The sequence below is a fragment of the Balaenoptera acutorostrata genome, chromosome 2, assembly GCF_949987535.1.
Source record: "Balaenoptera acutorostrata chromosome 2, mBalAcu1.1, whole genome shotgun sequence".
In the NCBI taxonomy this organism is placed as follows: domain Eukaryota; kingdom Metazoa; phylum Chordata; class Mammalia; order Artiodactyla; family Balaenopteridae; genus Balaenoptera; species Balaenoptera acutorostrata.
The window spans coordinates 117,458,298-117,475,893 of NC_080065.1; the positions used below are offsets into that span (position 1 = coordinate 117,458,298).

Consider the following 17,596-nt stretch of genomic DNA (forward strand, 5'->3'; position numbering starts at 1 on the left):
CTATCCTCACAAGGAAATGTCTAAACCGATAATGGGGAAACTGCTATGAAATATACCTTTTATTTTCAAGGGTTAAAAACCACTTTAGAAATTAACTTTATAGCTCCTCAATCAAAAGTCACGTGGCTAAGATTTTAAAAGCTATTTTTTTGGTAAGAAAAAGGAAAATGAGCCCACATCAGTAGTTTCCCAAGAAAGAAGGGTCTAAATCCCAAGTTTGAGATTAGAAATAATCCAAATCAAACTCATTTTAGGAGTTGTTAAAGAAAAAAGGGGGCAGTGCCAGTCATTCATTCTGAAATTGCTTGTTTTCACACAGTGGATTATTATAAGCAATGTCCTAACTGGATAAAATTTCAATTTAACCAATTTCAGTCCTTTCGCTTCATCATCAACTTCTGGAAGAAACAGCCTACACCCCATGGGGGCATATTCTCAACTGACATATTATAGTAGTCTCCTCCACAATACTAAGCTTGTATCCAGCCTCAAATACTTCCGAGTCACAAAATAGGAAGTATATGAATGGGAATTCATATGAATCTAAAGTATGTGAATGGGAATTCATATGAATCTAAATTCAGTGAATCTAAAGCTTAATTTTTTTTAAACCTTTTTCTCTGAGTTCCATAACTTCTACAATACGAATGTATCCACAATCCTACCAGCCCTTTTTCTCTCCCAGGCATTTCCAGAATCTCAATACATAAACTCCCAAATCTTTAAGTATCTCCTCTCTAGCAGATACTCCTAGATCTCCACCACATTACAAAACCTGATTTTTTCAGTTGCCTTCTAGGCATTCAAACATGGCCTTGCAGAATGCACTTTTAAACTCAAAATGTACCAAATCAACTTCAGTGTACCTTCCTCAAAACTAGCCAGTTTTCTTCAGTTATCGTTTTTTTAAAAGAAGAGAGCGAACCCCAATGTTGTAAAGGGAACAGGTTTTAGGGACATTACAAACTGCTGTTCAAACTAGTATTGTCTTTTGGAGAAGAAACTACAAAACATGCAACAAGAACATGAAAATACTTCTAAGCTTAAAAACTGGCCAGTAACTTCATTTCTGGGAATCTAGCCTAAAGAAATCATCTTAAATTCATAAAACACAGCAAGAGTATCAGTGTTATTTATAACAATAAAACGAAGAAAAGTTGTTTTAAAAGTTGAGCAACAGAGAATAGGGAACACAGAAGTAAACCCATGTATATATGCTCAATTAACTTATGACAAAGGACCCAAGAATATACAATGGAGGAAGGACAGTTTCTTCAATAAATGGTGCTTAAAAAACTGAACAGCGACTTCCCTTGTGGCACAGTGGTTAAGAAGCTGCCTGCCAATGCAGGGGACACGGGTTTGAGCCCTGGTCTGGGAAGGTCCCACATGCCGTGGAGCACCTAAGCCCTTGCACCACAACTACTGAGCCTGCACTCTAGAGCCTGTGAGCCACAACTACTGAGCCTGTGTGCTGCAGCTACTGAAGCCTGCACGCCTAGAGCCCGTGCTCCGCAACAAGAGAAGCCACTGCAATGAGGAGCCCACGCACTGCAACAAAGAGTAGCCCCTGCTCGCCACAACTAGAGAAAGCCCGCGCCCAGCAACGAAGACCCAACACAGCCAAAAATAAATAAATTAATTAATAAATTAAAAAAAAAAACAAAACTGAACAGCCACATTGCAAAAGAATGAAACTGGACCACTATCTTACACCATACACAGAAGTCAACTCATATGCTATATGAGTACTATATACCATGACCAAGTGGGTTTTTCCCCCTCTAGGAATACAAGGATTGGATTAACATCTAAAAATTGATCAATGTAATCTATCATATTAACAGTTTAAAGAAGAAAAACTCACATGATCATTTCAATAGACACAGAAAAAGTATTTGACAAAACCCCACACTCATTCATGATTTAAGGGCGTGGGGGACAGAAAACTCAAAATACTAGGAATAGAAGGGAACTTCATCCACCTGATAAAGAGCATCATATAAGAATCTAACAGCTAACATCATGCTTAATAATTAAAGGTTCAATGTTTTCCCCCTAAGAAAAGGAACAAGACAAGGATGTCCACTATCAGCACTTCAATGCAACATTGTACTGAAGGTTCTAGCTTGTACGATCAGGCAAGAAAAAGAAAAAGAGGCACCCAGACTGGAAAGGAAGATAACATGAGCCTGTATGTAGAAAATCTTAAAGAATCCACACAAAAAAACTATGAGAACTAATAAAAGAGCTCATCAAAGTGGCAGGATACAACAGCAATATACAAAAATCAATTGTACTACATACCAGCAATGAAAATTAATTCCATTCACATTTAAGCATTTGCAATATTTTGATATTATAAATAACCTAGTGATGAACATCTATGAATACACACAGTATTTTCTGATTTCCAATTTGATAGATTCCTGGAACTCTCTACTTGCTTTCACAATGACAGGTACAAACATGCAGGTTATTACATATAAAGGATTTAGAGAACAACAATTGTATTACACACTGAAGTGTGACCAAAAATAAGGCAATTTTGGGTTTTACTGGTTAACAGAGTTCGTCCTAAATAAATTTAAGAGCAGTGAAGGTCACTTACCTGCACAGCATGAGACAAATCTGACACTAAACACTGACGGAGCCTCTCATCATTCCCAATTCCTTGAAGAACAAAGTCAGGCACGTAAGAAGAGCAGTAGCCACCCAGCAAGGACCTCCCAAAGTTGGCAATATTGGGCTGAACAGCACTCACTTCAATTAACTTTGACCTGCAAGAAAAGTTCCAAAAGAAGGCATACCTAAACAGTAATAAATATATTTTACCAACACACACACAAAAAATTGGACTCTACTAGTCCACATTTCCAGTACCACCATTCTTTACAAAATATACTAATAGTAAAATCATCCTTAAATAAAAACTGGCTTAAGGGCTCAATGAGACCACAAAATACTCCTTCCTATCCAAAAAAGGGTCTGATGGACAACTCTGTAATGAGGTGAACATAAATCTTTCATAACAGACTTTCGGAATGCTGTCCCTTGTGTATGTAACACATTCTTAATACAATCAAATTATGGAAACCACCATCCAAAACAAAGTATAAATAACTCACAAACCCAAAGCTTGGTATATGACATTTCTCATGTATGAATCTTTTCCTTGTATTCTTGACCAAGAGTATCCATTCTACACTTTCCTCTTATTTCCAAACTTATTTCTAACAGCTATTTCCTACCTTCTCTCAGTGATTACCTCTCCCTAGTTGCCAGGCTCAGCACAGGTCCTTTCTGGGCAGCATAACTCACTGCTAAATGAAAACTCCTAGGCAGTAAGCAATCTCCCACACACCAACATAACTTTTCTCTAATGCCTTCACAAAGCTTTTCTGGGGTACCTGTGGGGCTTAGCCTTTAATCCTTCTTATAAGTAGGAGCACGTGATAATAAAAGAGTATTTGTCCAGAACAATGGTCTCTTCTTTTATATTAGCTACTACCAACTTTCAGAGATGAGCTAAACAGAAGAATGGTACATATCTTTATAGGTTCTATAAAAGGCTAAAACTTCGTACTTACCCAGGAAAAGGTATCTCATCTTCTTCTGCCCAATCTTCTTGCTCTCCTCCATAATAACTGCTTACTTGTCTAGTCACATCATGACCTGTATCTTCACTTTCACTATCCCCAAGGGCACTATCTGAACTTTCATTTCTTGGAATGTCCCATTCAGCTCCCACAGCAACTTTTTTCTCTGAACTCTCTTTATCCCCATGGGGGACAAGAATGGAGAGTGTATCTCTTTGGTCTTGCTGAGGAAAGCAGGTTTTACATGAATCTTGGTGAACTGTTCCTACACATTTACAAAATTCATTGTTCTGTTTGCTATTTTTTGCATAAAATCTTTTTGAAAACTCTAACATACAGCAGTGTTCTTTACTGTCTGTACTTGTTTTAACTGGAATATCATCAATAGTCCTGGTTTCAATTGAATCATCATTAAAATATTCATCAAATAAGCTCATGCTTTCAGGGTCTGAATGATTCCAGCAGGGAAGTTCACAGGGCTCTCCAGATACCATGTTCGGTACATCAGGCTCTCCAGATTTAGTTGTTTGTGCAGTTTCTTGATGCTGATCAACAGCCCCTCTTTCTTCCTTCGGTGATTTGGTGTGATGCCTGGTAATCTGATCCACTACTGCCTGACTCCGGAGTTCAGTATCTGAGTCGGGTGACATAGAATCCCCAATCAAGAAAGTAACCTTTGTCTGGGTTGCCTCACAAGAAAATGCAGCTGTCACAAGTTTATCTGGAGGTTTTTTTTCCACAACCATTCCTGTGGATCTGAACGCTTTACCTGTGTGATTACCTGAATCTAGCAATTCCTCACTCTGCCATGATTCCTCTGCAGGCTCTAAGCTTGACTTTGACAATGCACATCTGTCCACTGGAGCAGATCCTGTGCAAACAACTGTTTCTAACTTGGTGTCAAGGCAAGTTCTTAATTTATCTCTGCACTGTTTAACATCAACAGCATTTTCTTCTTGGCAGTCAGAAGAAGGAGAAATCATTCGGCACTCGTTTGAATTTCCTAGCAGCTCCTTAGAGCTGTTTTGAATATCTTCTCTCTCTTGTCGCAAAACATTCTCTATATTTTGCCCAAGGAGTGGACGACTGCAATATTTACAGTTACAGTTAGGAGTCCTTGTTTCTTCTGACTCTTTGAAGAGCAAACTGTTTTTGTTTCTATGCATTGTGATAAGCACATACTCAGATTCTTCGATTTCACCTTTCTCTAAAGTGGTAGTAATTACTGTGCCTGGCATAACAATGGCTTCATCGTCTCCATTTTCTAAAAGATGGGTTTCTTGAAGTTCAGAGCATCTTATGAAGTAAGTAAGAAAATAAAGCAGCCTCTGGACCATGTCTTGTCGTTTACCAACTACCACAGTCCTTGCTAACCGTACAGGAGAGCCAATAGCGCCATACAAGTCTCCTGAAATGGAAAAATCAGTTAATGGACACATCCTCTACTCATACTAAGCAGGCTATTTTCAATTATCAGAAACCTACTATTATTTTATGAGGGGTAGTTCAGATTTTACTCTTGGTTCCTTAATAGGTGAGTGATTATTCAGGACTAGGATGAGATGAATGGTCTTAACCAAAGAGAAAGGTGAATGGATGGGCTTTCTACCTTCCTCCTTAAGCAGCTGCTAATAAGGTGCTGAAAGCACAAGCAAACAGTCCGTTGTGAAAGTCACCAAGAACATGCTCTGTGCCAGTCCCCTTGCAGAGCACTTTATATGGGTGGAGAAGTACTGACTGAAGTATTATGTGCAAAAGCACATCTGCTGGGGACCAAGGAGAGGAAAGGAGTAGTAGTGAAATGGAACAGAGCTGAAGTAGTCACATCACACACTTAACCTTCCTTGATTTAAATCATATTCCTGAACTTCACCTGTTGCTGCCCTACCAAGGACCTCACATTAACTCCCATGTTTTTAAAAACCCATTTTCCTTTCCATTCTATTCCCTAGAGGGTTGGGTACTCAGGATAGACCCAAAAGGGCAATACATTTAGCCTTGTGATTCATTTTCACTTCTGTTATCCATATTACACATGAACAGCCATTACATTTAAAAAAGGAGGAGGGGGATTTAATTCAAGTTTTGCAAGTTGTCAGTATACACATTTAAAGAATCTCTATTTTTACTTTATAAGAACCCCACACTTTTTAAAGGAACAAACATAAATAGGTCTCAAATAATATACTACAGACTGTACTATGATAAATTTTCTCCTCTGGCTAAGAAACTGGCTCTAGTACCATCATGCCACTGTTCAAAACTACTCCCAAGATTTCCACTAACCACCAAATAAATTGAAACTGCTTTGGTATGGTAAATGAGTCTTTCATGACTGGTTCCACCTCGCTTTTCCAGGTTATCTTCTGATAGTTTCCCTATTTCATCTTTATTCCCCCAAAGTCCCACTTAATCTGGATCCGTGAATGTGCTCAGCACTTTTAACACCTAGACCCCTTTACTCATGCTATGTACTTTCCCTTCCCTCTGTATCTCTGCCAGTCCAAACTTTCCCACCCAAGCATCCTCCCTTGGACAAAAGTAAACTTCCCTAATTGAACTCCCACTGAACTTTTCATTTCTTATAGTTCCTATTTGAATTATCATTACTGTCCACATATACTTTACCTACAGTATAAGACTGTCACTTCTTAAAGGCAAGGACTAGATATCATTCATCTTTATACCCTCCAGGGTTCTTTGCACAGAGCCTTAGATATATTGTGCATTCAATAAATGACTGTAGAATTGAAAACAGATTTGAAATGTTCAAATTAAAAAAAAAACTACTGAATTACTCGGTTTGAAAAAAGGTAAGTTAATATTCATACAATGAAATACTACTTAGCATTAAAAAGGAATGAACTATTAATACATACAACATAGGTGAATCTCAAAATAATTATGTTGAATGAAAGAACTCAGACGAAACAAAAGCACTTAGTGTATGATTCCATCTATATATAGATCTAAAATATGCAAACTAATCTACAGTGACAGAAAGCAGACTAGTGGCTACCTGAGTATAAGGAACAGTGAACAGGCAGAGTAGGGAGGAATAGGAGGGAGGGATTACAAAGGGCATGAGGAAACTTTTGTAGTGATGAATATGTTCACCATCTTGATTTTGGTGATGGTTTCAGAGGCATATACATTTTGACATATATATCAAAATATATATGGAAAGCAAAAGGAGGGAGAGAAGAAATAGAAAGAGTAGGAATGAGAGAGGGAGGTTGGTTGGTTATATGAATTAATAAGCCACGTTACAATCTGCCTGGCAAGCTCACTCACCATAACCACCTAAGGGAAGTTTAAGTTTCTACCAGATCACCAAAATGTTCTCACCATACTCCTCCCCCCATCACCAAATAGCAATAGACTAAGAGTAGGAGTAACAGCAACTACATTTACCAGCCACTGTCCTAAGCACTGTTCTCACAGTATATCATTTACTTTTCACATTATGAAGTATTTACTATTTATTTTATTTTTCGGCCACACTGCACGGCTTGTGGGATCTCAGTTCCCCAACCAGGGACTGAACCCGGGCCAAGGCAGTGAAAGCACCCAATGCTAACCACTAAACCACCAGGGAACTCCCTGTACTATTTACTATTATCCCCACTTTATAAATAGGGAAACTGTGATTCAAACATGGTCTGCCTGACTCCACAGCCTATGCTTAAATTTAAGCACCATGCTACACTGACTTCCTAATGACTGTCAGCTCATCAACTAACCCCTCTCTCCTGTTACCCATTTATTTAGTGGGGTACCAAGCACTAAGAGAAAGATTTTCAAAAATTACTCAACAAACAAAGGTGGAACAATGGAAACCTCAATGACTGCTTCTCAGGTAAACATTTATTCTAGCGATCATAGGTGACTTTGTTGATTCATTCTTTCTAGGCAAAGTACCTAACACAAAACACCCTGAAGACCCTGAAGTTACTAATAAACCAGCCATCATCCTGCTCCTTTTGTTCCAGCTGCAGGTCTCTACCTATAAGGAATGATAGTAAACACAAGATGGGGATAAGACAATTTAGCAGTTATGAAATGGCAAGTAAGGAAGAAATGCTCTAGAAAGGAAGGGGGAAAAGAGAGCACTTAATTTTTCTCTATTTATTTTTGCCATAAAATAACTCCAGACAGTTACACAAAAGTCTAAGTATAATGCATAAATGTAAGGGTTTTCAGAATACATACCCAGTTGTGCCCAAAGTGGGTTATACGGATGAGTCTTTGCCAACATGTCCACACTCTGAGAGGAATGTTTTTCTAAAAATATTTTTATAGGTGGTTGTCCATTTGGCATGACTGTTGGAACCCAGGCAAGATGATTGGTCAGAACTGCAGTAATGAGTGCTGGCAAGAATCTGAAAACAAAATTCATCCTATCAGATTCTAATCTGCTTTCATAAAACTTCAAGCAAAATGCAGTAACAGAATAAAGCAGAGAGGGTACATGGCCAAACATCATAAAAAAGGAGAGGATGGAAGGAAGGATAGGTATATCACCAGGACGAAAACAAAAGTTAATAAATTTTTTTGGTTGGGTAGAAGTTAAAAGAAAAATCCTTAAAATAAAGACAGCATTCACAAGGAGCTATTTCTACTCATAATTAAAAAACAAAAATGCCATTTTACTTGAGAAACTATGGATTCTTTTCAGTGTTTAAAATACACATATATTAATGAATCAACCAGGAAGTCTATAAATATCCAAATTACTGAAAAGGAAAATGAAGGAAAGTATTATGAAAACTTTGTTTACCATCAAAGAGAATAAAAACACCCAAATTACTCATCTGGATTCTAAGAATTTGATGATTAGAAGAAAACAATATGATAAACTACCACACTAAAAATGTATTATTGGAATCCTGGCACTTCCCTATATATTTTTAAACTTCTTTTCTATAGAATGAAACCGCATTCATGGATACAATTCACGAAAAATGGGAAGCCTCAGAGAGTTCTGTAAGATGTCAGGAATTTTAATTTAACACACAATTAAAGACATTTTTACTGTTTCTCATTCATAAGGTTCTTTGGTCTTCTTCCATACCCTGTCTTGTAATTATCTTAGTTATCTTTTATAATTCTGTCTTGCTCATTAATAATATGAAATAATTCCAAAGATACTGATTAATTCTTTCACCTTTGTACTTGAACTTGATCACAATCTAGATATCTAGTTATAGTAAACAATAGCTAAGATAGTTAAGGGAAAGAAGGGAGGGAGGGAAGGAAGGGAGGGAGGGAGGGCAGGCCATACTGATTTTTGGAAGCATTTTCCATTAGAAAAGTGAACTCCTTCATGAAACGATGGCAAAGCTGGTTCTTTTCTGGAGTCCCCGACATCATTGTAAGCCAGACAGGCTCTCCAATTCGTGGCATTGTGTAAAGATTACAAATTGTTGTTCTAAAAAGAGGAAAACACATTATAAAATTCATAGTTCCCAGAATTACATACTCTTAATAATAATGTTGCTGGCTTGGGTCTCACATCTAGATTATTAAAGCTTTTGAGAAAGACAATGAATCAAGTCTTTCTTTGTCATCAGCATAGTACCAAGGGAAAGGTTTTATACATGACTTCAAAATGTGTTGGTTCTGGTGCTGGCTCTGCCCTCAAAGGCTGTGTGCCTTTGGGTAAATTATCTCCCTACTTTAAGCATCAGCTTCCCTTACCTGTAAAATGAAAGGAAAGGACTAGGTAATTTCTAGACCCTTTCCAGTTCTACGTTTCCAAGGTTATAAGCTATACCTAAATATATTGCAAATAATCAACAACATAGAAAACAAAAATATTAAGTGGGGTAATAGCTTATGGATAATACCCACTCACAACAATAGTTTATCAGCATCATTTTATTGCCTATGCTGAGACTCCTTAGTAAAGTTCTGAAGAATGACGAGGACAATATATATGCATGCTATATGACTCTCTCTCAATTTTCTGAAGTTTTCCTTTGAATCAACACAAAAGAGGATTATTGCAGTTATCACAGTGCTTTTCTGGCTGTCTCCTGCACTTATTTAGATAATAGCTAGTCTTGTGACTTGCACTCTTTACTAACAGCTTTAAAGGATACCTTTAAGATGTCACTTCTTTTCCTTTTACATTAATATCTGTTCAGCAAATTCCTATACACTCACCATACTAAGCAACTCCTGCAAAGTTGGGGCTTAAGAAACTAGTCGATCTCTTAGAAGCTACAGAATGGTGTCCTACTTTCTACTCTCTAGAATAGTGATGTCTAACAGAACTTTTAGCAATGATAGGAATGTTCTATATCTGTGCTGTCCAACATGGTAGCCACTAGCCATATGTGATTACTGAATACCTGAAATGTGGCCAGTGTGACTGGGGAAATGGATTTAAAATTTTATTTAGTTGCAATTAAATTAATTTAAATAACCACATGTGGCTAATGGCTACTGTATTAGAGAGTACAGCTCTAGAAAGTTCTCTGAGATCTCCACAAAGCTCTGATACCTACCTCAGTATAATTTTCTAATACCCAGAATTCAAAAAAGGAAAAGAATTCTGTTGCTTGTACAAGTTTTATTAAATCTCAACCCAATATGAACATGATACATTACCATAAATGAAAGTGACAAATACAGGTCACATTAATGAATTTTTAGTAGGGCATAAAATAACTGCTGAGAACTTATAAATGAATGGAAAAAAATTACAGGTATCTTACAGAGAAAAGTATGACGAATATAAACTAGCGATATTGAAAAGGCTTATTTTTTAAAGACTATTAAAGATGCCCAGATAGGATGGAAAACTGAGCACATACGTTTATCCCCTTTCAGTTCTGATGCCCCAAATGAACACTACTTAATGATTTAAAAACAAATGAATCACTACAACAAATAGAACTGAAGAGGAACTTTAGTGAAAATTAAAATTACAGGTTTAATAAAATTCTAGAAGACAAAACACAGAGAAGAATGTTAACTGAAGTACTAGGGTAGAGGAAGATAATGGGTTATGGTGCTCATGGGGTGGTAATGTACAGAGAGGAGCTAATTTACCCCACTGAAGCAAGAAGAGTCTAAGGACTCAAAAGTGCCTGGTAAAAAGGAGGGCAGCAGTTAGACTATAAGAGACTAATTCAAGGCCCATAAATGATTGGTGACCCCCTACCCTCCACCCCATCTTCCCACAGAATAACTAAAGATAGGAGAGCAGATGTAGCAACTGACCAGCCCAGAGAAATGACATGCCCAAACCCTCCCTGATATTTGAATCTTTCACAGTACACAGATATACAGTAAATTTTGTGGTATTAAAATTCCATGGCAGAGGCAGCAATTATGGGGGAAAATGTTTAAATATGTTCCTTCAGGCAGTGAAAATGAAAAAAGTTGAGCAACACTGCTGTGAAGTGAGGTTCTCCAATCTGCACCCCAACCTGTATTTTGGTGCCTCACTCTTTTTTTTTTTTTTAATGTATGTCTGTATTATTTTAAATATTTATTTATTTATTTATTTATTTTTGGCTGTGTTGGGTCTTCGTTTCTGTGCGAGGGCTTTCTCTAGTTGTGGCAAGCGGGGGCCACTCTTCATCGTGGTGCGTGGGCCTCTCACTATCGCAGCCTCTCGTTGCGGAGCACAGACTCCAGTCGTGCAGGCTCAGTAGTTGTGGCTCACGGGCCTAGCTGCTCCGCGGCATGTGGGATCCTCCCAGAACACGGCTAGAACCCGTGTCCCCTGAATTGGCAGGCAGATTCTCAACCACTGCGCCACCAAGGAAGCCCTCACTCTCACTCTTAATGGGCAACCAAAATATTGATATATAGAGAAAGCCTCCAAGGAAAGAGGGACACAAACAGAAAGATAGAAACACACACACACAAAATGACTCTAGAGAAAATAGAAAATAATAAAGTCAGAAAAAGAGAAGAAAAACATGAAAGAAAAGAGACATAGAAGATCAATCCAGGAGTGTCAGTTTCTAACAAAATATATTGGAGAGAAAATAGAGGAAAATAAATTATCAGAGAATACAGATAATTTACCAAAGTTGAAAGGCAAGATAGTGCTAAAACTATACTGAAAGGCTAAAAGGACAAAGGATCAGGTATGAATTTATGGCAGGAGATAAATATGTTCTACAATTGATAAATCAAGAAATAGCTACACTAGGTATATTATTTAATAATATGGAGGTAAATAACAAAAGGAATATTTAAGAGTTAAAAGAGAATGTTCTTCAGCAGTAAGAATGGGGATGGGAGAGGTAGGACAGGGCTCATTTATTTTTCATTATTAGAACTGTTAGTATGTATATTTTTTGCTTCTTAACCACGTGAATGTACTTTTGAATAAAATAAACTTTTTGATTAAATGAGCAAGCTGATCAATTCATTTTCCATGAGTTTCTTCAGCATAATATTGTCTACTGCAAGTCTATGTGTCATGGGCCAGAGTCATATTACTAACATTAGTATAATGGGCCACTGAGGACATTAGCTTTATAGTGTTTTGCTGTTTAAAAATATGTACCATGACCTTGGAGTGTATCAAGTGCAAAGAAGGCAAAAAAATTAATTACACAATAGTGCTTCTCACTATATACAACTCTGTGTTGTCATTAACAACGTAGAAGTAATGATGCTTGCTCTCTTCCCCCTTTAATGGTTATTCCCTACCCATGAATGGTAAGAAGGGCAAGTATTTTCAGTCATCTGACCCTTTATTTTTCTTGGTCTGTCCCTAGAGAATGGAAGACTCCTTCAGTTGGAAGGAAACTGTTGACATGATTTAGTTTTCACTGATATGCATGAAGTCTAAGTAAAAATCCAAGTACTTCACCTCTGCCAGGCAGCAATGCTAACTAAACATACTTCTTACTTCTCTAGGTTTCAGGACTTGTGTCTACATGTCCTTCCTCTTCTCAACTACCCAAAATTCATTAATCATCTGGTTTCAAATAATCACATACTTTAAAAATTACCTAACTGCTAGATATAAATAAACACTTAATTTAAAAATTAAGTATGATAGCCTCTCATCATTTGCAGTAATGTTCTATAAAGTCAACACGAACACTGAATTAGTGAACTGTGAATCACTGTTCCTGAGGGAAATACAGAGTTAGGTTCCTGTGAGTCTCTGGTCACAACATTTTTGTCAATCCATCAATACATAATCTTGTTTTATGTGAGTTTTTGTTTAAAGATACTTTATTTAATATTCTGTTAATTTGTTAATAATGAATTCACATCCAACAGCACTATGACTCATGCCTTAACAAAGCTCACCTAACACATGTATTTTTCTCTGTAAGGCACATCACAACCTTCTTGCACTTAGAAACATCAGACAGAATTTCAACACTATGCTTGTGCACAATTTTTTTTTAATTGAAGTATACTTGATTTACAATGTTGTGTTAGTTTCTAGTATACAGCAAAGTGATTCCATTTTAAATATATACATATTCTTTTCCATTCTGGCACACAATATTGAATACAGATTCCTGGGATATAACAGTAGGCCCTTGTTGTTTACCTATTTTTTATATAGTAGTGTGTATCTACTAATCCCAAACTCCTAATTTTATCCCTCCCCTCCCCCTTTCCCCTTTGGTAACCATAAGTTTGTTTTCTATGTCTGTGAGTGTGTTTCTGTTTTGTAAATAAATTCATCTGTGTCATATTTCAGACTCCACATATAAGTGATTATCACATGGTATTTGTCTTTCTCTTTCTGACTTACTTCACTTAGTATGATAATCTCTATTGCATCCATGTTGCTGCAAATGACATTATTTCATTCTTTTTTATGGCTGAGTAGTATTCCATTGTATATATGTACCACATCTTCTTTATCCGTTCATCTGTCAATGGACATTTAGGTTGTTTCCACGTCTTGGCTATTGTGAATAGTGCAGCTACGAACATTGGGGTACATGTATCTTTTCAAAATTAGAGTTTTCTCTGGATATGTGCCCAGGATTGGGATTCCTGGATCATATGGCAATTCTATTTTGACTTTTTCAAAGAACCTTCATACTGTTTTCCATAGTGGGTGCACCAATTTACATTCCCACCAACAGTGTAGGAGGGTTCCCTTTTCTCCACATCCTCTCCAGCATTTGTTATTTGTAGACTTTTTAATGATGGCCATTCTGACCAGTGTGAGGTAGTACCTCAATGCCCTTTCGATTTGAATTTCTCTAATAATTAGTGGTGTTAAGCATCTTTTCATGTGCTTCTTGTCCATCTGTATGTCTTCATTGGAAAAATGTCTTCAAGGGCCAATTTTCATTGCAAAATCACTAACAAAAAGCAAAAAACACTTAAAAAAAAGTGGCACTACATAGATCATGAAAAGGACACTTGTTTACAGAATGAGAGCTGAAACAAAAAGGCAGAGCATTGTCTTGTTCGACCTCATCTGGAAATGTGTGTCAGGGCATTCAAAATTTTCACTTCTCTGCATACGTCCACAAACGATCATAAAATCACTGTAAGTATATTTTAGGTTTATAAATAAATTTTAACAAGCAGGTGAATTCACATATACAGAATCTGTAAACAATGAGGATCAACTGTACATATTAAAGTACTTCTACAAATAGACTTCTTAAATAAAAATTATAAAAGTTTATAAAGTACGTTTAAAATATTGCAAGGATGCCTAACTAACTTATATAGTTTTTCAGATTTGCACAGTGACTGAAGTAAAATAAACTAATACAAAAAGGAAGGTATACAATCAGAATATACTTTTACAATGTTTTTTGTGTTTTTTTTTTCGGCTGTGCGGCACAGCATGCAGGATCTTTTTACCCTGACCAGGGATCCAACCTGGGCCCTTGTCAGTGAGAGCACAGACTCCTAACCACTGGACCACCAGGGAATTCCCTACAATGATTTTATAACTCATACATGTTGTAAATTCCAGGCAATATTAAAATTTTAAGGCTAGGCCATTCATACTACCTTATATCATAGCAATTACCTCATAGGTATTTAACTCAAAAAATTCATAAATCAAAATGCTGGGTATACCTAAGAGCAAGATCAGTATTCTACCAGGAATGAGTCTCATGACAATGTTTACTATCCTGGTAACCTCAGCTGGATCTATGATGACAGAGTTTCCTCAGAGCTCAAATACAGACTCTTGGCCTTTTGCCACAAAGCTTGTGACCGCAGAAAAGAAACTAATCCAATAATGTATGACACAGCTCAAAGTGCAAGGGCAAAGACTCAGTGCCTTGTAATACTGCAAAATGTGAAACTCAAAAAAATGTTGCAGGACTCTTTTAGGCAAATAAGCAAAAAGAATTGTTTGAAACATGTATTTATAATAATTCCAGCCCAAAGTCAACTGAACAACTTGAATTAAACCATGTTCATGCTCACTTCGGCAGCACATATAATAAAATTAGAATGATACAGAGAAGATTAGCATGGCCCCTGCTCAAGCATGACACGTGAATTCATGAAGCATTCCATATTTTAAAAAAAAAAACAACAAAAAAACCACATTCATACTATCCAAAGCAATCTACAGATTTAATGCAATCCCTAACAAAATTCCAATGGCATTTTTCACAAAAATAGAACAAACAATCCTAAAACTTGTATGGAACCACATAAAACGCTGAATGGTCAAAGCAATCTTGAGAAAGAAGAGGCATCATGCCTCCTGATTTCAAACTATATTACAAAGCTATAATAATCAAAACTGTATGGTATTGTAATAAAAACAGATACGTAAATCAATGGAACAGAATAGAGAGCCCAGAAATAAAAGCATGCATACATATGGTCAATTAATTTATGACAGAGGAGCCAAAAACATACAATATAGATAGGATAGCCTCTTCAATAAATGGTTCTAGGAAAACTGGACAACCACATGTAAAAAATGACTGGACCCTTATCTTACACCACAAACAAAAATCAACTCAAAATGGATTAAAGACTTGAATGCAAGACCTGAAACCATAAAGCTCCTAAAACAAAACAAAGGGGCGAGCTCCTTGACATCCATCCTGACAATAATTGAAGATAACAAACCTTAACACACATGCACTTAAGAAGAGAGCAATGACATAACGTAAGGTGTCAGGGAGGAGACAGACTTGAATGAAGGCAGTCAAAAGGTACTACAAACTTCCAGTTACAAGGTAAATAAGTACTGAAGATGTAACATACAAGACAAATATAATTAACACTGCTGTATGTTATACATTACAGTGGTTAAGAGAGTAAGTCCTGAGTTCTCATCGCAAGAAAAATATTTTTTTAAATTTCTTTAATTTTGTTATCTACGGGAGATGTTGTTCACTAAACTTACTGTGATACTCATTTCATGATGTATATAAGTCAAATAATTATGCTGTACACCATAAACTTATACAGTGTGCTTTATGCCAATTGTATCTCAATAAAACTGGGAGAAAAAAATACTGACAGGCAAATACACTATTATACTTAGAAACTTCAGCATTCTCTATCAGAAAATGACATATCCAGCAGGAAGAAAATCACTAACATATAGTTGTTTTTTTCAGCTTTACTGAGATATAATTGACATTGATATGGTATTACTTTAAGATGTATAACACAATGACTTGATATATGTATACTTTGTGAAATGATTACCACAGTAAGTTTAGTATTTACATTTAGCACTTCACAGAGTAACAAAAAAAAATTTTTCTCGTGATGAAAACTTTTAAGATCTACATCTTAACAACTTTCAAATATACAATACAGGACCAGATGGTTTCACAGGCGAATTCTATCAAACATTTAGAGAAGAGGTAACACCTATCCTTCTGAAACTATTCCAAAAAATCTCAGAGGAAGGAACACTCCCAAACTCATTCCATGAGGCCACCATCACCCTGATGCCATAAACCAGACAAAGGTAACACCAAGAAAGAAGATTACAGGCCAATATCACTAATGAACATAGACGGAAAAATCCTCAATAAAATACTAGCAAACCAAATCCGACAACACATTAAAAGGATCATACACTATGATCAAGTGGGATTTATCCCAAGGATGCAAGAATTTTTCAATATCCATAAATTAATCAGTATGATACACCGCATCAACAAATTGAAGAATAAAAACGATATAATCATCTGAATAGATGCAGAAAAAGCTTTTGACAAAACTCAATACCCATTTATGATAAAAACTCTCCAGAAAGTGGGCACAGAGGGAGCATACCTCAACATAATAAAGGCCATATATGACAAACCTACAGCTAACATCATACTCAAGGGTGAAAAGCTGAAAGCATTTCCTCTAAGATCAGAAACAAGACAAGGATGCTGACTGTTGCCACTTTTATTCAACATAGTTTTGGAAGTCCTAGCCATGGCAATCAGAGAAGAAAAAGAAAAAAGGGAATCCAAACTAGAAAAGAAGAAGTAAAACTGTCACTGTCTGCAGATGACGTGATATTATACATAGAAAATCCTAAAGATGCTACCAGAAAACTACCGGAGCTCATCAATGAATTTAGCAAAGCTGTAGGATACAAAATTAATGCACAGAAATCTTTTGCATTCCTATACACTAACAACGAAAGATCAGAAAGAGAAATTAAGGAAACAATCCCATTTACCATTGTATCAAAAAGAATAAAATACCTAGGAATAAACCTACCGGAGAAGACAAAAGACCTGTACTGTGAAAACTATAAGACACTGATGAAAGAAATCGAAGATGACACAAACAGATGGGAAGGTATACCATGTTCTTGGATTGGAAGAATCAATATTTTCAAAATGACTATACTATCCAAGGCAATCTACAGATTCAATGCAATCCCTATCAAATTACCAGTGACATTTTTCACATAATTAGAAAAAAAATCTTAAAATCTGTATGAAGACACGAAAGATGCTGAATAGGCCAAAGAAAATTTGAGAAAGAAAAACAGAGCTGCAGGAATCAGGCTCCCTGACTTCAGACTATACTATAAAGCTACA

General features: G+C 36.5%; 1 protein-coding gene and 1 non-coding gene across 3 annotated transcripts in view; one reads left to right on the forward strand and one right to left on the reverse strand.

Moving 5' to 3' along the window:
* Positions 1-17,596, reverse strand: part of FNIP1 (folliculin interacting protein 1) — a 127,872-nt gene that overhangs the window by 19,462 nt on the left and 90,814 nt on the right. For both annotated transcript variants that reach the window (XM_057541082.1, XM_057541081.1), the window contains 4 exons: positions 8,884-9,030; positions 7,812-7,981; positions 3,591-5,007; positions 2,612-2,780 (listed from right to left, as the gene is read on the reverse strand). In XM_057541082.1, coding sequence (XP_057397065.1) covers positions 2,612-2,780; positions 3,591-5,007; positions 7,812-7,981; positions 8,884-9,030 — 1,903 coding nt within the window. The remainder of the gene's footprint in view (positions 1-2,611; positions 2,781-3,590; positions 5,008-7,811; positions 7,982-8,883; positions 9,031-17,596) is intronic.
* LOC114238655 (U6 spliceosomal RNA) lies at positions 14,995-15,101 on the forward strand. The gene has a single exon (XR_003623969.1). It is a non-coding gene; the product is annotated as a U6 spliceosomal RNA (small nuclear RNA).